Source organism: Amyelois transitella, chromosome 6 (assembly GCF_032362555.1).
Source record: "Amyelois transitella isolate CPQ chromosome 6, ilAmyTran1.1, whole genome shotgun sequence".
Lineage (NCBI taxonomy): Eukaryota > Metazoa > Arthropoda > Insecta > Lepidoptera > Pyralidae > Amyelois > Amyelois transitella.
The window spans coordinates 7,454,842-7,478,355 of record NC_083509.1 but is presented as its reverse complement, the minus strand read 5'-3'; the positions used below and the strand labels follow the sequence as shown (position 1 = coordinate 7,478,355).

Sequence of the window (23,514 nt, the reverse complement as noted above, 5' to 3'; positions counted from 1 at the left end):
GTTATAAAGCAGAAGAAAATACCTGTCACCTAACTTAATTAAGTTGCTATGTTTTTATTTATCACGACTGTATCCTTTGCGGAGTAGACAGAGCCAACAGTCTTGATCAAGATTGAAAGGCCACGTTTAGATATAAAGCTTTAAAACGGAATTGAGATTCAAATAGTGACAGGTTGCTAGCCCACCGCCTACAAGAAAAATCCAAAGTTTATTAGCCTATCCCTTAGTCGCCTTTTACGAAATCCATCGAGAAGCTGAGAACCACACGGCAGTTTTGGTGTAGCATATATCGTATGCCTAAATGATAGACAAAAATTTTCAAATATAAACAAAACTCTAATAGGTACTTACCACTCTTTATTAACATTGACACCTTAACTGTTAAAAAGAATTTAAAAACATTCCTATTATTTCAATGTCTCAAACAAGTTTTTTGTTTTTTCAATAATGTCCCACTTATACATATTTCATATTGTAATATTAATTTTACTATAAATGAAGTGATTGAAAGTCCGCCAGTTGGCTGCCTCGGTGCCGGCAGCGAGGTGACGGTTGATCGTGAAGGGCCTGGCGTAACGTCGGCGCCAATGGAGCGCGCTTCCCGCGAGCCTTTTCTTATTATAACCGTGCCGTGATTTGACTTGCGACTTCCATGGAGACTTCAATTTGTTATTTTAAATATATCATGGTGACATTCATAGTCAGTAATATCAGAAATTTCAAAATCAACACAGAAATGAATAGCCAATTTTGGTCATCTTGTGTGTTAGGTGAGATAAGTCCCTGGCCGATATGGCAACAAATTTTTACAGCAGACGGATTACACGGTATCCAACCTAATTTGTTGTTTTTCTTATTTTCTTTACTCTTAACTGGCTTAGCTATAAATTGACAAATGACATTTATTTTCCATAATATTAATTAATTATTTAACAGTACTCTTAACAGTCAATTAAGACTTCTGACCTTATTGGTTAATAAGAATTAGCTTAGAATAAAAATTAATGATTCCAAATTCCATCGGCTTGTATATCAACCCTAGAAACGACAAACCAAGACCTTTCTGTTCTGTGTAAACCCTTCAAACACAATGCGTCAAGTCCACGTAGTTTTAATAGGTTAAGTGAATATTGTAAGTAATGTTTTCTTTTTTTAATCACGGGCAAAGGTTCTCATGGGTCAGTCACAAAAATAAAACCACCAGATTTCCGTTCAAAACATTCATTTCTTGTCTCATCGATGTCTCAGTAAATAGTCATTAGTAATTTTTTACTAATTTGTCTGTCAGTTTTATTTGATATACATCATGTAAAATTCCATCTGTGTCTATAGAGGCTAAACGTCCGCAAGAACTAGTACTAGTACACTTCTATATTTTATTTACCTATAGTTTATAAAATTCAACTTCAACTCTATATTTTTCTCTGTTCTGTAACGCGAGGCAGTTTTCGTGATCGTTGAAGCGTCAACTGCGTCCAAACGCCCACACTTTCCCACCGGGGAGCGACCGTGCCCTGTCACCCGAAGCCTTATCAACTAATTAAGTCACGCTGCGTGTATAGAAATCTCTTTGGAAAATGTCCGTTCAACCGAGTCAAAGTATATCTCGTAGACATTAAATATTATATTTGTTACAGGTAATTAAGTGCCAACCGACACATTTCGGTAGAAAATAGTGATTATGTAACTGAATAAAAATCCACTGAAAAATGTTGTGATGAAATAACGAATTACGAAATGTAGGTGCTGTAATATAAATCTATAAGTATTATCTGTGTAGGCTAGTGCAAAAAATGTAGCTACGATAACACCATAGTGAGTTGATGCATGACAAGCAATTTAAAACTCTGAAGGAGATATATTTTTGTTATCTTTGAAAAACCAGGTTAGAAGACATTTGATTCCTAGTCCACTGCACTCAGTTTGACCTGTACGTATGTTTGTACACATGCATACATATAATCACGTCCATGTCCCTTGCGATAGATAGAATTAAGATTGAGTGACAGGTTGTTAGCCGGGAGTCCCAAGTTTATAGTCAATTCCTATATTTCATGTTTATTTGTATGTATGTTGATATCATGTAGGTTTGTCCGCGATTATCTCACGGTGGCGGTTCTCTTTTTACCAAAAGTTATCTTTGTTTCCAATGTATGCAGGCTGTTAAAAGCTTGGGCTTATATTATATTAAGTAGTGATAAAAGTGTTATTAGTTCATCAACTTTCGCTTTGGAATCCTCGAAACGATCTCTTTGCCTTTTTCGTAGAAGACGCATGACAAAAACAAGTAGATAATTAAAATAATTAAGTGTGCGAATTGTGTAATTGCGTGCAACAAGCGACCATTGAAGCGCGTATTACGCCAGCGAGAGTGCATTCTCAGCCATAATCTATTGACAATGACAGAGCATCCCCGCTTTCCAAGTTCATTGACAACGAAAGTGTTGCGCATGCGTGAAAACTCGCACCAATTATACGTGCGAGCTGGGACAATCGCGATATTGGACGGAGGCGACGACGACGGCGCAATAGTTGCGCTGCGCTTGCGCCGCGTCGATTGCAAGACGACACGCTTGGCCGCACGTCACTGTCAAGGCCACCGTGCTTTCTCTACGATCTACAAGCTATTACGTCGTCTTAGAGTCTTGTATAATCTTATGTTGGGTATTTGGAATTTTGTTTTGCTTCGGCAGAGCCATATCGTTAGACTAATCGTCGCCATTTTAGGTTATTTTACTAGACATGTTCGTTAGACTAATCGTCGCCATTTTAGGTTATTTTACTAGACATGTTACGCTCATACCGTACACATTATGAAGTTGATTATCCACACCACGATATTGGTGATAGGCGGACGCTGTACTCCATCCCAGAGAGAGGACGCAACCAGAACTTTCAATAAGACATCTTATGACACATAACCAAATGTTTTTAAAATGAAATTTACCGATAGTCTTTACGTTCATATCTGTAAAAGCTTGGTGACAAATGTCCGGCAGTGGGCTTCTTGCAGCTGAGTTATGGCCTATAACCCTAACATTTTATATGTCCGTTAATTTATGACACAATTGAAGGTAGCTTGTCTGGACCAGTTTTGATGATGTAGGATGATCTCAATGATGATAAGCAGTTGGTCTTGACCCAAACTGCCAGTGTCACTAGCAGCCACGTGTTTCCGCGGTTCCGCGTGGACTAAGCTGTAAACAACTGGTCAAGTCGGTAAATTACATTACATATTATATAAATGAAAGACTTCGTAGATCAACTACTGAGATACAATCTTTGATGGATTTTATTGAATTATCTACCTTTATTGAATAATAAATCCACTGGTCGATAAAATAGCGGGACAATCCCTATCTATTTTGACAACAATGGTCACAGATGGCAAATGAAGATAATATACGAAATCACTGTTCTGTTTTGAAATCATCGGAATCTTTGATTCGCCAAAACATATAAGTAACCATCTAATTACCTAGACAGTGGTCATGCGGGTACACTTTGGTACTATGAAATAACTTTCTGTCACCATATCACTTATACATAGGTATATATTTTGCAACGTGTGCAAACGGCTAATTACAAAATGCCACCCACATGGGGACACATGAGGAGACTGGGAAGTAAGTGTTGTGTAACGGGATACTGGGGCTCGGGTGACATTCTCTTATACGTAAGTACTTACATTATTGTATCATTTGATAAATGACCGGAATTTGTTGTAATGCCACACACAAATCGTAATTTTGCATTTGCAGCTTTGCAAGTTTTAAAGTAATCTTTGTTATAACAATTTTCACTCTAAATCTTTCTACTCTAAATCTTTCTCCGTAAAGGCTGCAAAGCTTTGGAATTCTCTCCCCTTGGACACTAAAAAAGCACAGACCCTCAACATATTTAAAAATAATGTATTTAAGTTCCTGTCCAGTTGAGCACCTGGATCGAACGTCAAGCAATTTATCTTAGTTTATGTATGTTTATTTATTATAAGTTTATACATATATATTAAGTGGATAGGTTATGTCTATATATGTATTTCTGTTAGTATATTATTATATTGTTGCTAAAAACACAGTGACTTGCCGCTCTTTACTGAATTATTTAGTTCCTTTATTGTTTTGCCGGTTGACTGGAAGAGATCCCTTTATGGGATAAGTCCGCCATTGCTAGTGATTTGTTTATTTTATAACTTTGTACTATTTTCTTATTACTGTGTAAATTTCTATGCAATAAAGATATTACAAACAAACAAACAAACAAACAAACAAATTTTTGCATAAAATTTCTCGTGAAATCAATATGAAAATCTGTTTGATTTTAAGAGAAATTAAAATCTCACAATACTTTCATGGTTTGCTTCCAGTCGTGCATTTTTAGAACGAACTTTGTTTTTTTTCTAGATAAATACTACTGTTAGCTAAACGATTGTAGGTAATACAATTCACTGGCCTGTCGAAAGAACAGAATACATGACTTTTCCGGAAGCCAAAGGTGGTCTCAAGGGTATGACGTAGTTAGTCGGTCACTTTGCTTGCTCGGGTAGGAAAAAAATAATTGACCGCAGTTATTCATGTGTGACAGGCTTAGCATTTCCCTCCTCAGCACTAATTAAATAGGAATAGGTATATCAGAATGAAAAATATTGTAAAAGGTTATCAATTTACTGGTTAATCTTTCTAGAATCGTTTTTGTATCAAGATATTTATTGTATTGAGGTGGTGAACTATAGCTCACTAAAACTTTCTTGAGGGTAATGTTTCATTAGGCAAAATTCGAGTCAGGTTTGTTGCAACTATGGGCAGACTGCCACCTATTCTTAAAACTCTTGTTTCTCACCGATATTGCCGGCCGACCCAACATAAACAAATAACTGTTCCTAGGTACACAAAATATTCGCAACTACAACTAAACTATCCTAACAATATATGCCAAAACTATGTTAGCAAATCGATATGATACCGTATACTTCCTAAGTTAGGTAACAGCCGTCATCTGACCGTTTAGTGCGATCTCATTGACGAGCGTTGAACCAGGAAACTGAGACACGTCATTATTCCCAGCGATGGAATTTGATTCCGGATCGCAAGTCCTTGCCAATTGTAATATATTCCTGGTTATACAACGTTGATTTCACTGCTTGTTTTGATATTAGAGAATACTGAGCAGGTGAGCGTGTGCTGCCTTGTGTAAATTTTCTCCATCGTAAAATATAAAATATAAGAAAAGGATAACAACTAAGTAGGCTGTCATTTATCGTTACTCCTTATACAAAGTTGAAATACTTTCAATGAAACTTGACATATCTAATTAATAATGATACTAAAATTTATGCCTTCCCCGCAGATATTCTCCGTAAATAAAGAGTACGGCAAAAACGTTAAAGTGTAATCTTCCGAAATCTGTTCACTCAATTTTTAGTCTTAACTGTGCAAAGCATGCAAACATTACCTAAGTAGTCATGTTTCATTTGCTTACTAGGCACCTACTTACATTAACTAATATAAATTCAACACAAGATCTGAATTATACAATATATTCAACATTAATGATGTACAAAACATGTTTTCTCAGGGAAGTAAATGTGTAGAATTTAGAATGAGGTCCGCCAGCGTCATCATGGTGAACGTCTGACATTGGGAACATCCACTTTTCGCGGCCTTGATCGCTCCGACTTGCTTCGTAATGAGACGCTTCGAATAAATGATAATATTGAGCAGTAGGAAAACCTGAAAACAATGTTAACACCACAAACCTTCTTTGAGACGATGGCAAGCAACCTGTCACTATTTAGATTTCAATTCCATCATCATACCAAACAACTGAACGTGGACTCTCAGTCTTTTTCACTTTCAGACTGTTGGCTCTGTCTACCCCGTAAGGGATAAAGACTTAACGTGTGTATCTTTGACAGGTTTAAAGGTGCTTCTGTGTTGTGGAGATTAGGGGATTATAAACACAAAATCTTACTTGAGTAAGTGAGGTAGTGGTACTTTTTATCCCCTACGGGAGAGTAAGAGCCAATTATCTCTTTTCTTATAACTGGGTGAATTATTCAGATTTCAGACAATGACATATACACATACCATAGGTATATAGTTACCTTAACTGTTTGTACGGTGACATAAAGATGATAGAAATTTTTATGTTTGCAAACTCAAGGAAAAACCGTCTTAAGAATTAGCGTTCCGGAATTCCGGACTAATTAGTAGGCAACTAATCTCCCGTTATCATGTGATTGCCTTTTTATCGTAGTGATAACTTTGCATGTCACTGATATGCGAATACTTATGTGATTATAATTTTAAAGAGATAATTTGGTATAAGCTTGATAATTTTATATTCCTTTCACATTGTAAACATCTTATGTCTGTAAATTTAACTAGGTACGAATTTTCTGTAAGGCAGAATTGTTTCAGCTGCTCATCATTTATTAGGTACTGTAAAAAGTTTTGGTTTGGAAATTGATAGCAAATCTAGTTCCGCTGAGCTAGGCTTCGTTCAATATCTTCTAAATAATTCAACGATTTAGGTAAATTAACAAAAGACAATAGGTACTACATAAGTATAAACCAAATTTAACAAAGAATTAACAATTCAGTCGCATTGATCGTCTTTTAATACAACAACAATTTGTTAAGTTATGCCAAACTCGTGAATTTAGCTTATCCTAGATATCTATCTATATCTAGGCTATCACGATGTCACAACTTCACCTAGGTGAAGTTTTTAACTAAAGATACGCATGCAATCGACAAAAAATGGTCTCAGGTATATTATCGGCATAATTTAGTAATGTTAATTATCATATATGTAAACAGATATCGATATATCGGAAGGTCAAACTACTCGTTAACTTTGACAATGACATTGAAGTGTTGATCTTGACCTGAGGAAAGATGCATCTAATAATAAAAACAGCCATGAAAAAGTTTGTTTAATAAGTACTTCTAAACTTTAACATATTGTCACTGAATGACGAAAATTAACCATTTCTTTTGAATTAAAATTTAATCCTATGAGTATGAGCTCGTGTTCCCCTTTATTTCAGCTAATGGGATACCTACAGTTTTTCTCTAACTGGATTGAAGTCCAATAAATGATTTGCTAAAGCCCTGACCCATTCTATATTATAAATTGCTTCCATAATTTAAATAATACATGAACGATTAATGGTGTTTCGTAATACATTTTTTATTACGGAATTAAATGCAGTAGGAAGTGTCGGCATGTGGCTTGGACTGACGCGAGTGGGCGTCAGAACACTGGGCTGAACTTTGTTCGCCCCGCACTTCCGTGTCATACCTCACTGTCCATTCCATACGGCCCAACTTGCTAATTCGTGACATCATACTGCGCTCTGCCATTTGTTATTTACACGTTCACATTTGTTTGTTTAATAATTAAGTAACTTTTATTTTTTATAGCTTGTCTTTTATGATGTGTCTTGTGTGATATGTCTCTGCAGAGAAGAGCACATCTATTATATAGAAGTCTCAGTCAGTTTTTTGAATTGAAGATATACTTAGTTGTTATTTTCTAAGATATAGTTGCGGCAAAAGAAAAAAATTTGAAGAACGCACTATTGAAAAATCACAATCATGTTTGTAATAAGCGTTTTGGTCCACTGTGATAGCACTTCAAGGAACATGTAATTTAATAAACATTTGCTTAGAAACACTTTTATTGTTAGCTATCGGCCATAGAAAAACACAAATGGACTCTGCATCATATGTTGTGGACACAATTGGTCACACAGCTTATCTCTGCCTCAATAGCAATAATGCAAGGAACTTGGATAGCACGCGATACATCTGAAATCATTGGGCGTGTTTGCGCGAGGTATTTTGTTTACTGACAAAGAGTTTATGTGCTTCGGTGAGCTAGATGCGTGCTGGCATAAAAAGTGGTGCATTGTGCATAATGCGTGCCCAACGGACACCCACGTCGCCAATACCCGCCATTATCACAGCAATCCCACGGGCTCATGTAACGTACAGAAGCCAATATTGGGCGGAGCTCGGCACAGATTTAGTTTTTCTACAAAGAGACATTCTTCCCAGGAGATCATGTAGAAAGAATTTAAGTTAAACGGAACAAATTCTGAAGAGACTGTGCGTTTGAGTTTGTAAAAACTACATACATTATGTGTAAAGTTGAGAATTATATTTATGTTGTGTAGTTTGTTGTTGTATTAATGTGTTGAGATCATTCCGTTTTACTGAATGATGAACGTTGAACTAATGAAAAACCGTAACGTCTTTGAAAATCTACTCGATAATACTTAAGAACTCACTTAATGCCTCTATAAAATACTACGATATCAATAGGTAACATAAAGTACCCAGCTCACTCTTATGATTAAACTGTTTATTTACGTTTTCAAACTCGCTCAATATATGCAGGGTATTAAAAAAAAACGAATTGCAATAAAAGAGAACCGCATAACCGATAAACTCTTAACAGCAAAGTTGATGATAATGTACGCTTATACGGCGGTTATTTAATTAACGTAACTTACAAGATGCAGTGCTCAACCATAAACATTCATAACTAAGATAAATAAATCTCTGTTATTGTTTATGGACCACCGGCGTGAACGAGGTGTATGTGCATCGCGTACTCCCCCGCGAAGCCGTCGGGAATCTGCGCCAGCGCAGCCCCGCGCCGCCGCCTTGACGAGGCATGTATTTTGTTATTAGGCCGGGACTCCACCAAAGCGGAGACGAGACGAGCGGAGAGGAGATGTTTTTTAAACAACCAATAGAATTAAGTTATTGACACGTCTCCTCTCCGCTCAGCTTCAGTGGAGATCGCTGTGCGGAGATGTGTAATATTTGTATGTCGCGATGGAAGCGGAGATGTGAGCTGTGCGCGGACGTCGCGCAGTGGAGACGAGAGATGTGCGTACTGAGCACTCAACGCCCCGCACCCGAACTGAAAAACATCTCTTCTCGCACAGCACACAGCACACCGCACACATCTCCGCTTTGGTGGAGTCCCGCGAGCTGAAAAACATCTCTTCTCGCACAGCACACAGCACACCGCACACATCTCTGCTTTGGTGGAGTCCCGGCCTTATTTTTAAACACCCTAAACGGCAGTGCACCACATGTGCTGCCACCTGACCTCTGTAAGCTTTCCCACGCTGAGCATCTCCATCATAACAAAAACTCAACGGTTTACGTTCGCGTTCCTTTCTAATATTCCTTATATCGACACTCGAAACCAATAACACAGTCGTCTATTCCTAAAGGACTCGTTGTTTTGTTTTCGGGAGCAAATGTCTCGGCTGCAGCGAGGCTTAAAAGTTTTTCTGTTTACTCAAATGATCTGGTGATTGTTTTTTAATTTATTTTGTCGTTCAGAACCTGTCATGTGGTTCCAATCATACTACGTAGCAGCTTTTTTTTAAAATTTTCCGTGCTTTAGCATTAGACAATTTTTTTGCCTATTTTCATTATTTATTACTTTAAAATTATCAGACTGTTTTAAAACTGTGTGGGTATTGGTAAGTACCTTTATGATCAATGTTTTTGATGAATTAATGTACATATATTCAATTAATTTGAATTGCGGAAACTATCTTTTTAGTTATCATCCAAAACTATCTATGGAATTTCAGACAAAACTATGTTTCTATCATAACACTACACCTTCATGGAGTATAAGATTGTTTTTAGATTAATATAGGCTATAACTTAATAGGTTACTAAGTAGGGCAGTAAAAATATACTTTTATCTGCAAAACCGTTTTAGAATAATACCCAATTGATTATATAATTACTCTAAACATACCATCAGTTCACAAAAAATCTTTCGGTTAATGTGTGCTACCCCATTTTAGTGTCGACCGACGCATAATGGAAGCAACGTGTGACCAAGACGAGATGATAAATTGCCGCATATTTTAGGAGATCATTTGCCTCCAAATGATTTTACTAAGTTTGTCAACATGTAGTTTTGATAGACATATTCCTTAACAACACATGCTCCTTTATGAACTGATTGTTTTTAGAGATCCGTAGCTTGCAACTTTTTGTCTTTTTGTACGTTTTGAGATTTTAAAGCGTGGTGTTGTAAGTACTTTATGCTGTAGAATTTGGTTATGTAAGTATATGTAGGTTTGATTACTTGACTTAGTAAAGCAGACCTCGGTTTTATAGTATAAACAGCGCGATGAATTGCTTACAGCCTTAACTTGTTCTTGTTGTCTTCTTCTTCTTCAATTTAAGAGTTAACTCTTGTCGGTGGAGTTAGTGGGGCTTCTTGCATTCATCTCTTTCTCAGTTATTTATTTTTATTTTTTGATATGTTATAAAGTTTACTTTTTGCTTTATTTAATCAAAAAATAATAATTCTTGGTCTTCCTCATGAATTTAATTAACTGGTTAAGAATCAGTTGCACTCTGAATACACGCGAAGTTGAGAGAAAGATACTGAATTGGTTACATCAAAAATAAGTTAAATTAGTAGATATCTACACAGTGCATAATCCTAAAGGGAACTCCAGCATCTTCACGATCAAGACGCAAGTAATAATTAGGATAATAAATCGTATTACGGATGTTCACAACGCTGGGACGATGGCAACGAGGAAGCGTCTCTGGTGACGTCACACACGGAATTAACCCGATTCCGAGAACCGAACCGTCGTATCTCAGTAGTGTTGCCCAACTATCGATATGATACTATCGATATCTTGGAGTCGAGAGTTCGAGATAATATCTGCTATTGTGGCACGAAATTAAAAACTATCAAGGATATTATTAATTATTAAATGCAATATAAATATGCGCAAAATAGAAACCTATAGATATTCTAAAACAATCGATGTTACTTAAACGTTTAAAAATAACTGATAGTTCTATCATTAAATCAAATTCTAGATTAAGGCAGTTGCAAAGATGTAATGTAATGTAATATATTTATAACATTTTCTACCAAAATCATAAGATCCTACGCTATCTAAGCGAACGAATTACATTTAATCTTCAATCGATGATTAAGCGTGAATCTATTCTGTCGACTATTGATGCATCACTACATGTCAGTGCACTTGCTTGTCCCGATAGCAAGCGCACGTGTGGACACCCTACATGTCCGAGTATGCGTATGCATTGTGTTGTTGTCAATCCAATATTCCTTGAACCCGACGATGAACGCTCTTGAAAGATGCTTTGTTCGTTTTATTTATTTCGTATGGTCTGTTTCTATGGAGTCTGTTGGTTAAGTTACACTTGTTCTAAATTTTCCAACGAAAGTAGATTTTCAGAGTGAAATGTGTCATTTGAAAAATTGTATTATTACCTAAACCAAAATTTCTGCCTGTTCTTAACAAAAATCAACTCACGTCAAGGTACACACGTATTAAAAAAACTATTTTTCTTCAGGGAAAAGACTACTACTTATAGTTATAGCTCTACCTACTTACTTCTTGTAGCGGACTAGTCTACTTTGCTCATTTCAACTTAGTATATCAAATAATGAAGAGTTAAATTAATTTAAATAAGAATTTTCCACAGTTTAACGACGTTAATATTTCTGAGTATCCCATTTTGGGTTTTTTTAGTAAGTACTTAAATAATAACATCTCTCCCGCGGTTTTTATATTTAGAGGAACATTAACGAGTTAAGAATACAGTAAGTAGTTCGAAAAAAAACACGAATATTTTTGTTATTTTACTTTAATTCTTCAAATAGTATATAGCATTTAAATTAGTAACCATTTATATAATTATTTGTTTCCGACAAGGATAAATTTGAAAGTTTGTGACGTAATTTTCTTATCTCATTGAATTATAAAACTTTACAGAAAACAATTCGCAGACTTCCGCCAAAACATTTTTTTATGTATTAAAATTTAACACTAGTTAAGCAAGCTGACTGAATCAAGTTGGAATGAGTACAAACAAGTTTGTATAAATATCAATCAACAATCTTATCGACGTGAAATAAAATTATATTTTGTATTGTAACTAAGAGCAGAAATCACAGTAGTTTTACTATCGATCAGATAATTTCATTTCATTTGTATATAATTCAAAGATTACTTATATTCGATTTTAATTTTTGCAAATATAAGTATGTATACATCTAAGTACATATTTATTTAAGAATCTATCTACGTCTGGGAAGTAGGTACTATAGGTAATCGTGGAGAAATAAATACATCTGTTACTAATAATAACGTGTCTATTTTTTTTTCACTAACCATTCATTACATTTTTTAAACTTATCTAATTCTAACGCACAACGGGAAAATCCTACTGATAGCGAACCGGAAGCTAAAAGCCGGAAGTGAGAGGACGTCACCGGATGCTCCTCCGCCCGCCCCGCCCTCTTCGCTTCGTATCCGGGCGCGGGACTTCCGGGCCCAACATTTGATGTCGTTACACTATATATCTTATATATCTTTTACTTACCTATAAAATGCAATCTATGGGCTTTATAGGTAAGTATATTATAGAAATCGAAATAATAAAAATAGAATAAATAAAATAGAAATCTTATACTCCTACCATAAACATAGTTTTATTTAATAAGAATCGATAACTAACGTATAGTTATATAAAAAAAAAACCGTGTGTAGTAAGAGATTTCACATTTTAAGTCAACTGTCTGGGCTATTCTTTCTTATTTTATTTGTACCGAGCTGTTGTTCCCATTTAAGGTATATTAAATCACAACTTTACCCGAAAGATATAGATGTTCAGCTCTAAAATACTTAAAACATCTTTTTGGGTTCATACGCAAATTTAGCAAGAACTCACTCAAGCACACATTCAATAACATCTTAATAGTATTTTGTACTTGGCTATACACAAACAAAAATAATTTTGCCGCTTTTGACAAAAAATAATCATTTCTCTTCAAAAAGACAGAGTGAAACAATAGTATAATCCGCGTATCAGAGTGGCAACTGACATCAGTGGTAGCTCTTCAATGTAACGTGATCTGCCTAACGTTCTCCAGATTGTGTGCGGTGTATTCAACCATTTTGAACGATCATTTCGTGTGATGAAGCATTTGATTTATTTAATGGGAGTGCTTATGGTTATGCTGAATTTGGTCCTATTTGTAGAATAACTTAAGAAGGAATTAGGTTAAAGTTAAAATATTCTGAAACCCAACTTTTTTGGTCATCCCCAACATGGGTGACGAAAGCGCGAACACTTATAATTGATTTGAAAAAAAATTGTTAGAAGAAGATAATTTGATCTTAGCTTAATTTGATAGAGCTTAGCTTTTAGAATGCAAAATAGTTTAATAAGTACAATTATGATATTTTAACTAGCATTTTTTTCTCTTCCGTTGTTTTGTCTAAGGCTTAGCGGAATAACCCAAATCAATCAAAAGTAAGTAGTTAGCATTATACTTTAATAACACGGCGACGAACTAACTCGAAACCTGTAACGTAATTAGTTTACGATTAATTTATGGTAATATGAAATAATTCATATAAAGCAGCCGCTAATTGTCATCTACATTGTAACTTTCTAGTAATAAACATAATCCTGCTTAGGTATAAAATTGCAATTAGATGTAGATATTATGTAATTTAAACAATATATGACGAGCTTTTGCGATAAATTCATTATCTGGCATCGCTGGAAAAGAAAAAAAAAATAATGTGAGCATTCAACTGCAACCCGTGTAAGTTACAAGACCTCACTGTCTGCAGTCGATTTAGCATGAAACGCTTTAAGCATCGCTCAGATTTCGCCAATCTTTTTCATATTAAAGATTCCCTTTATCAGTCTGATATTTGATACTTGATCGGCAGATGGCGCCTGCCGCTTCCGTGGAATGGGTGCGGATCAATCCCGTTGCGGAATTCGATATTTTGTTGATGAAGCGATATTCGGCGCGCGGAGACAATAGGATTGTCTCGTGCCCGTCTCATCTTTATGGTCACAATGGGCATGTGCTCCAATACACAGATATCTAAGACAGCTTAAGATTGCCATCAACAATCATTTTGGGACGACTTAAATTTTGCAGATGTCGAAAAACCATATAGGTAAAAAGTAGACATGTGTCATGGAATCTTGATAACTGTGATATAAGCATTACTTGGTAGTTAAATGGATGTCAGTTCTTATTGCGATGGTCATACCTACACGTATCAAGGTCGCAATAAGATGCAAACCATCTTTGGTTGAGTTGTCCTGCAGAGTTCTTCTTGTGAATGACGATGATAACAAATGCATGCTATGACAGCAACATGACAATAATAAATCAGGATGTGACCTACCATGCAGTTTTTGACGTTACTTTGGTTTTTCATGTCTACTGCCATTGAGGAAATCCGTCATCGCGGTAGACTAGATTACAACATCACGCCCTTTTTCAACGGCGTGTTTTACCAGTAGCGCTCACGCAGAAGAACTCGTCTTGCGGCTGCCGCGTGCGGCCTACATGCATAATGCGGTGTTACGCTGTATTACGTGCAGAATTGCAGAGGTTATGCAAGCCTACGGAATCGCTCGTGAGAAGCGGCGCAACTCCTGCAATACACGTGCAGGTTGGCCAACCAGCAAACTGTTGGCGAGAAAACTATAATGGATTTTTCCTCGCACAAGATGGCGTTGCCAAAATTAATTTTGTTGTTAAAACTCACAATCCAAGACTGGTAAGTTTCCCATTGAGAGGGTCGCGGCGATCGGACGTAAGTAGGCAGATATAATACTTACTTACAAGGATTTGGTTCTTGAATCCCTTTTTCTTCCCTAGAGGAAAAGAGGAATCAAAACATTTGCAACAAGGTTAATTTATGTATGAAAATATTTAACTAACCATAGATAAACCTACTACACACGTTGCCAAAATGTGAAAAGGGCGTATAAAAAAACCTACTTCAAATGAATTCTGGGGCCACCGCTGATATTGAAAACATTTTGATAAAAATTGTAATTCAAGCTAAACACAGCTGCAATTTTATCATCGACAAGTCAATTTACACCGCGTTTAGTGCAACCAGACGCCAAAAAAATCAGACTTGTAAAGAAGACGCTCATGTTGAACAAACATGTGCGGCGCAGTTCCTTAAAAAACCCAATGCTCTGAAAAAAAAAAAGAAAAAAAGACACTCGAATGCTGAAGCTTGCTCGTCTGACAGGAAATATGATATTTTATTTTGGGCGTGGGATCAAACCAAGTCGATAATTTGTGTTCCGAATAGAACATCAGAAGCTACGGTGAAATTAAATTGTTAAGACGTTTAATGTCATTAATAAAGAAAGGAAGAAATCTTTATTTAACACAAAACTTCTTTGAACCTTAGGTTCCTGTTTATTTTTTTTACAATAAAGGTATTAAAACATAAAATGTGTCAAAACGTATGAAACGTTTTCAGTTTCGTTATTATCCTTTAGATTCCGTTAATTTAAAAGAAACTATCTACTTTTTACTACTCACTTCATGTCTCATTCTAATATTTGGTTGGATGACTCATAACTTTGTCTTAATTTAAGAGAGATATATACATATAAAATAAACCTGGGATTCTTTTTTTAGGCGACGGACTAAAGCAACCACCAGTCAACTTGTTATAATCGAAATCTCTTCAACGAACATGGCCTTTGAGTCTTTTCAAGACTCAGCTCTTTGTAACCCGTAAGGTTTAAACCTACATGTACGTAGCACCTAACCTAATAGAAAAACATTTCAATTTCATGTTCTTAAAGATTGTTTCATCAAGAGAGGCGGGCAATGCGGCCATACAAGCGGCGAGCAGGGGAGTGGCCGCAATAACAATGAGAGAATCAATATCAATCTACTTCAATCAGCACCCGGAAGCCGTTGGACTGATTGCCCCGGCGCGACCGTCGCCAATTCCAGCCCAATTCTTTATTACATCACGGCTGATGGACTTAATTACCAAGTTACAATTTGTGCCTAAAACTTGTTGCATTTAACGAAATGTACAAGTAGGTAAATGGCACACATTGCACATTAAGTTAGATAGTAGATATCATCATTATAACGCATAATGATATTAACGATTCTATTTAGGCAGATATTTAGTTAATAAATAAAATATATACGGGACAAATAGTAAATGCCAAATTTTCCATGTTTGTTAAACTTAAACTTAATTTTAAAGTTGCATCAAAACTAATTAGAATTTTACTTTAAAAGAAGAGTTTTCAAGAACTTATCAACTTGTTTCAGTTCAATAGTTAAAGGAATCTGAGAAAAGTTTTACTAAGCTTCTTTCTAACAAATGGATAATAAAATCGGAGGAAACTTTCAACTCCCAACTATTAAGAGGCCATAAAATTAAAATGCGAACTACTTTATCTGAAAACAAATGATATTTTTTTTAATTCTGGCAGGTTTCACAACACTCAATGTAGAAAGTAATAAAAATAAAAATGCGGTCATATGCTCTCATAATTCTAAGGGATGTCGGAGTGGCCCTTATGTTGAGATTGTACTAAGGGCCGGTGTCGTTGAGCCTATAAAATCGTCTAAAGTGTAAACATACGTAAATATCGTGGCACACGCACTCGTAAAATCTATTTCTCGCGTCATTACAGCTCTTACTATTTGGACGTTTATAACGGCGACAATCAGCGTATCAGGCTTGTTTGAAACGCGTTTATATCCGGCACTACACCAATAAAAATCTTTCTTGAAAAGTTCAGTGATGATGTCATCAACGTTCTAATGATTATAAACAACTTAATCTTTGGACTTCATCTACCGTAAAGCGTAATAAAGAAATGTGTTTTATTTTACATGCTTTGGAACTAGTTTTGAATTCCAAAAATAATAAACGACATGGGACGAATTTGTTCCACTTTAAGTAGATTTATCATGTGTTGCATCAGCTCTACTAACGTTCGAGGACAAAGGCTGTGACTCAGCGACGAGATTATGGAGCCTAATATTATACATATGCGAGCACGCACCATACAACCACGATGCCGTTTTGGTAATTCGATTAGTTTGATCGACATTTAATGATTTGGGGCTAAACTAACCCTATTTTAAAACAAAACATTATTGGAAGTAACATAGCTTTTAATAATACGATTCATTAATTTATTTTCATAAGAACTTTATTATCCACCTTCACCAAAACTTGGAGGTCTGTAGCTTAAGAATTTAACACAGACTGGTACGACGATATATCCCACGACTAGGTCTCTTTTGTTTGCTAGGGCAACTTGTACCGCCGAGGTGGCACAGGGTATCGGAGCGCAGCCTCTGGGCGTAGCTGTGATCGTGATCTTGGCTATGAAGCCTGGAGGAACGAGGATCCTGGTGTGAGGGGAGCAGAACCAGCTGGCGCCAAGCCTGGCTGTATCGTCCCACATCCCGCAATTGAGGACGTAGATTGTATGCTTGCATATGTTCCACAATCTGTAAGTAATAATGCTAACATATTTTTGATCCATTGTATTACAAGCTGTTAGGATATATTGGCTTCTTTAAGTACTACCTATTTAGGTCATAGTTTATTCAAATTCCTGCGTCGTCCTAATAAAAATAGGAAACAAATAAATAAAAAACTTTATACTATTAGGTATAGTTTGTTTTCTCCAAATATAAGTAGTTGACACCGATACCAGTTGCTGACATGGTCAAATTCATTGAAATACATGTATGATTATAACAACACAGCAGCAGTTTCTAATTACGACATCGTGAAAAAAAATAAAAAATAGGCCATCAACTTAATTTTTATAATATCAGGAATTATAACACAGTATTTAATAGCACTGTTCTAGAATAGATAAAGCCAGTAGGATTAATTAACTATAAAATAAAAACCCTACTTTTAAAATAAACTAATTTCCAAAAAGGGACAAACAATGCTCATAATTACAGACTACAACATTAAAGAAGCAGATTTCTCTGTATAAATATAAATGTATAAATATCTAAGTTAACTCTATAAAGTAGGAAATCTTATTAAACAAACTCGGAAATTGATAAAGAACTGATAAAAATCAAATCTAAATACAATAATAATAAAAGCCACTGACTGATTAACTGACATATCAGCGTTGGGTCAAGTGATTTGAGTTTTGGCATATGGGTCCTTATGAGTTCTAGGGGTGCACTAAGAGAGATTTTGTGTCTGCATTACTGAAATAACTACTGGGCATAGATTGAAATTTAGCATGTATGTATGTTCATTGGGAGCTAAAGAGAACACTACTCGTATAAGAGGGTTTTCTGAAAAGGGAAAGGGAATTAAAGAATTTTTCGTTTTACGCGGGCGTATTACGAGTAGGAGACTTTCAAGTGAGGTAAATGTCTTCCTTCTGAAATCTGTAGTTTCAGGTAGGTAAGTAAGGTACCTTTTTTGTTATAATTGTCACGAGATTTTAAAAATTTCTGCAGTCTTCTCTCCAGAACCTCGTTGCGCTTCTTACGATAAGATACAAATCAGTACTTGAGTGTATAAAATACCTCAATTTCTGCGTAACAGTTTCTTGATCCAGTTTGAAACACATCTGATGAGGAAAACAAGACAATTCCAAAGGAAACCGCGGTTTAGGTTCTGGCACCGCCTCAATTATTTTGTGAATTGATTTTCGCTTTCTCGGGGACTTGGGCAGTATTTTAGTCAGCGAAATCTGTTGAAAAAATAATAATTATAAATACATACATATATATAATATCTATATAAATATATAGACGTGACCATATATAGGTATATATACCCCTTGAGAGATTGATAGACCTAACAGTCTTAAAAAGACTTTTTAAATTCTAATATTAACACATAAGTGTTCTTTTTCTTATCTTAGTCAGTACCGGTTACATTATGCTTTCGGAATCCGGGGTTCACTTTTATCATGATCCTTGGTAAGATATTTACCCTATCCTACCTAAGCGACTCCTGTCTGACCTCCGCAACCTTATAGGGGAACCAATTTATATTGGATTCTACTCTTTATCGTAAACGTTTACCTGTTGAGCTTCGATTCTTTCCCGTGGATTATTTACTAGCAAAGGTGGTAAGATATTTTCGGGTTCAGATTCCATTCTTGATTCATTTGAAGATTTATGGAAAATCAAATACTTAATAAGCAGTAAGGTGCTTAATTTAAGTTGGTTTTATAAAAATATTGTGCTCAAAACTGCATACGATTGGAATGAACATTTTATTGATCAGATGACAACATCTTACGCCATGGCATCATTCAAGCAGTTTATGTCAGTTAGGATGACATCTTACGAGACTTTATTCTTTCTTTTTGCAATCGATACTTTAATATATGCTGCGTATTTGTTGACATATTGTTTCACAATTTAAGAAATTTAGCGAACAAAGCGCGGCCAATAGGGGTCGGAATCATGTTAATAGACGCACTTCAGGTGAATTGTGTGCTTATTGGAGATGTATAAAGAAAAGTATTGCAATAGTATCGTGAAAGCAGTAAGACACTGGGCCCGCGATGCGTGACGTCCCGAGGGAGCGGAAGTCTTGCTTCCGGCGCCCGCGCCGCCGCCCGCAGATCCGGTCGCCATCACGAACTGGACACGCTACACGGATTAGTTTCGAGACATCGTGACTGGAACCAAATTAAGTAAGTCTTCAAATGATTATTTATTGTAAATCGTTCGTGCCTAGTGTGCATGCGGCTACGTATCCTTTTGGTATATACTGAGGTGGTATAAGGATGCATTTGATTAGGTTGATTTCAATTTAATTTGGACTAAGGGATGATCAATAGGTATTTTGTGCTATTGACCCTTCTTCGCATTAAATGTTCATCTAAAAAAAGTCCACCTTTCATACATCATGCATACATATTCACGTCTATATCCCTTGCGGGGTAGATAGAGCCAACAGTCTTCAAAAATTAAAAGGCTATGTTCAGCTGTTTGGCTTTATGATTGAATTGAGATTTAAATAGTGACTTGATGATAGTCAATCGCCTAAATGAAGAATCCTAAGTTTTTAAACCCTATCCCTAAGTCACCTTTTAAGACATCAATGGAAAAGAGATGGAGTGATCCTATTCTTTTTTATATATTTTTATACCTACTCACCCCTTTTACACACCTTTTATACACAAAATCAAAATTCAAATAACTCTTCATTATTAAAAGTCAGAAGTTCGGCTACATTTAGAGGCTTGGATTTGGCTTCCATTTTAAGAATAACAATTTATTTAGGGATTTGTTTACTATTTTTATTAATTGTTACCAATTCTATTAGGATTGGTGATTAAAGTAAACTTAGTATGTACATTTCCAATGAACAGTATCAAATTGCAATACCTACCTACTATTAACTAAACGTAAACAAAAACATCTGCCGAAAAACATTCCGTTTTAAGCAAAACATTTTTGACATCCGGATATAACAGCAGCCTGATAAGTATGTTCCGATAACAACGCTAAAAATGATAATAACTAACAAACACTAATGAGCCGTGGTTTTCCCAACATCAATCGCATACATTTAATAAAGATATTTTTAAAAGCGTGATAATTGTGATAAAAATATTTTACTTATCTTATTTTTTTATGAAGTCATACTCTGATTAACTAATTAATATTATGATATAGGCGTAGTCACCGTCGCTGATAAAAGAGATAAAAGTATTTGGCGCCGATTCAATGAAAATAAGTATAATTTATGCCAAATACCTATTAAGTATACTATCTCAGCTAATATTTAGGTATCCATAGTAGAATATTAGCGTTATTATTTCAACTGGGGTACAAACATGCTGGAACACAATTTTGAAATGACATGTAGGTAGAAGTTGTGTAAAAACAGCAGATTTGACTAAAGGGAGATAACTTTGAACTTGGACTACAAACAAAGATCAGTCGCACATTGTATGTCTCTATGTAATAGAGTATATGACTCCAACCCACGCGAATAATAGGCCGTTGTAAGATTCGTCCAAATAGTTTTGGTCAGCACTGTGCAGACTAAACAATGAGATCAGCTTGCCAACGTGGCAGTTGTGCTACGCGCCTTATTCCTAAACGACATTGGTTTACTAAATTATTATAAATGATCGACGAATTTTTCATTTAAGAAGCTAACAAAAGTCTTCACGTAATATCTACTTTACCCCACAACCTTTCCCTTAAGTACCTGCTTACCAAAGAGTACAAAAATACCAGTAAGTATTTGCATTCACTGCTAGCAGGACATGTATCTCCCCGTCGCTTCTTGCGGGTTTTCCCCCTTCTTATTAAAATTCTCAAACATAACTGATGACGATTTTGTCTATTGTTGGAAATTTCAACTTGAGGTGACACGGGTGACCACCACTCCTACCTGTTCTGTATTGTTTCAGACTTAAAAGGTAAAATCCCCAAGAATGTTCTTCAGAATGACTTCCTGCCTAACTACTTATAAGTAAGGAAAACTGTTTTTTATGTCAAGAAATATAGAATATACTTTTGCATCAGCATTTTCCGGAAATATTGCTTAAGCCTCCATGCATTTTGATACGGTTTTCAGTGTTTCAAATAACTCGATCTACAAATGCAAAATTTCATTTATATTAGGACTTGGATGAATGATTAACATCTATGAGATTCCGAAAGTTGCCTATTTCATAGGTTCCTATTTTATCGCAAATAATCCTAATCTTTTAATTTAGAATGGACAATTTATAATAAAACAGTTTGATAGTTGACAGCTTACAAAGCATTGATATGCTTTATTATGTTTGATGTTGATTTAACCATCCTACGTTGCTAGCGCTAAATGTTATAATCCGCATTAAAATTTGTTTAATCTTTCAAACGCATATGTGGGGATCACTTAGTAAAGTTACAAAGGAATGTGGTCTATAGTGAGTGCGTGCATTTAAGCCTCAGGGTTCGAGGTGGGTAAAGGTAGTAGGAAGTAGTGCTTAAAGAGACTCGAGTCTTTCAAATACAAGTAAGTAACTAATGGTTTTTTGGTTCGTCCAACCCTTAGGCAGGTCGTTCAATATTCTTTAAGGCAATAATAGTAGGCCGCCATTCATAAATGTTTCTAGATTTGAAGACCACCCAATTCCCCTTAGGATTATTAGAAAAAACGTAAATTACCTATTTCGTCCATCGTCTAATCCGCGAAAACGTTACAACTATTCCGCATATTTACCCTTTTACGCCGATTTAAAAAAGGAGGAGGTTCTAAATTCGACCTTATTTTTTTTGTTTTACCAATTTAATATAAGGGAATTTTCGGGATAAGGATTTCCTATGCATCCGGTTTTTAGGATCTGAAGATTGCAGGCATTACATGTGACCCTTTACACACCTTCAATTCAAACAAAAAAAATAAAATCAATTCATAAATCAATTTTCCCCTTACTTGAGGTTTAAACCAGAGTATTTAGACTCAGTCTCAGGTCTCTTTCATCACTAGAGCGGAGGCGAGTCGGCGAGGTGAAGTAACGGATGAGTGTCCGTGGGAACGGTCGGCACTTCCGCTCCGCAGCGCACCTCCGCACTCTCAGTTATTTCCTACAAGTAGGGTAACCCTTGTTGCAACGAGCCATGGACTAGTTAGGCTAATTAGCCAAGAAAGGAATAGTAGTAGTGATAATACTTCAAAAAATAATGATCTAGTTAGAAACGAAAGAGCGAACTCGCATTTAATCATTGTCATATGTATAGTACCTTGTTGAAATGGCCCTTTGAGTTGAGACTTAATATAGGTGATATACACGATCTAGATCTTTATAACTTTTTGTAAAACCTATTAAAATAGCCGTATTAATAGGCAACTCAGAACAAGAAATTTAGGATTTCGTTTCCGTCCTCATTTCAATATATTCATCTCATTCCTTTCACTATCCATAAAGTAGTTGCCCAACGAGCAATCTGAACATAAAATCATAGCGCAAGTCTCGACAATCCGGAAGACTTGTGGCTGGTCCAAATACACTCGTAACACTAAGTAAGTAATCTATACAGATATAGCCTGACCTATAACTTATCATTTTAATTACTTGTATACTTACTGCTTTCTTTATAAGTATGAATTCGATTTTAAGACCCAACCTTACTATCAGAAGTGTTGTCGTTATAAACGTATAAGTATCGATCGAACTTTTCTACAAAATTTCTATAGTGTCCCGTTAATTCTGTATTTCTCACCCAATACGTTATATTACGTCTCCTGTGGCAATGCCATCCCTGTAGACTCACTTTTATCCTGAGCCTGCGACCTCCTATATTTCTTGTTTAGCTCCTCAGCTGTGCATTGAGCAAGTACGTTGACCGCTGTCGTAAGCTCCGCCGCTGCTATCGGCCGGAAGAGTCGACGGAAGCCCGCAATCTCGGCCAATTGGACGAGGCGGAGTGTCACGCTGGCCGCACATGCCCCTTGTTTGGTATACTTTCCTAACTCTTGCACATGTACACAGACCAATTCCTCTAATTACACAATCTTAAACCAATATGGACTGACTCGTCATGGACTGACACTGTTGGAGTAATAAATTAAAAAATCATAAAACTCTTTAATTAATGACTGGACTGCCTATTGTGCTACTGATTTTATGTTTTAATATCTTATCTCGT

The 23,514-nt window shown here is 35.9% G+C and overlaps 1 protein-coding gene across 3 annotated transcripts; it reads right to left on the bottom strand.

The window, feature by feature from the left end:
* Positions 1-17,047: 17,047 nt before the first annotated feature.
* On the bottom strand, positions 17,048-23,479 carry LOC106131077 (uncharacterized). 3 transcript variants are annotated; one of them, XM_060944831.1, is made up of 4 exons: positions 22,301-23,479; positions 18,934-19,538; positions 18,430-18,596; positions 17,048-17,373 (listed from the first exon to the last, which is right to left on the bottom strand). In XM_060944831.1, exons 2-4 carry the CDS (start codon positions 19,006-19,008, stop codon positions 17,073-17,075), a joined length of 543 nt encoding a protein of 180 aa, XP_060800814.1. In that variant the 5' UTR covers positions 19,009-19,538; positions 22,301-23,479; the 3' UTR covers positions 17,048-17,072. The 3 variants fall into 3 exon arrangements, with proteins under 3 accessions (XP_060800814.1, XP_060800815.1, XP_013185521.2); XM_060944832.1 differs by lacking the exon at positions 22,301-23,479 and adding an exon at positions 20,255-22,283; XM_013330067.2 differs by lacking the exon at positions 22,301-23,479 and having other exon boundaries at positions 18,934-22,283.
* Between the last annotated feature and the right edge of the window lie 35 nt (positions 23,480-23,514).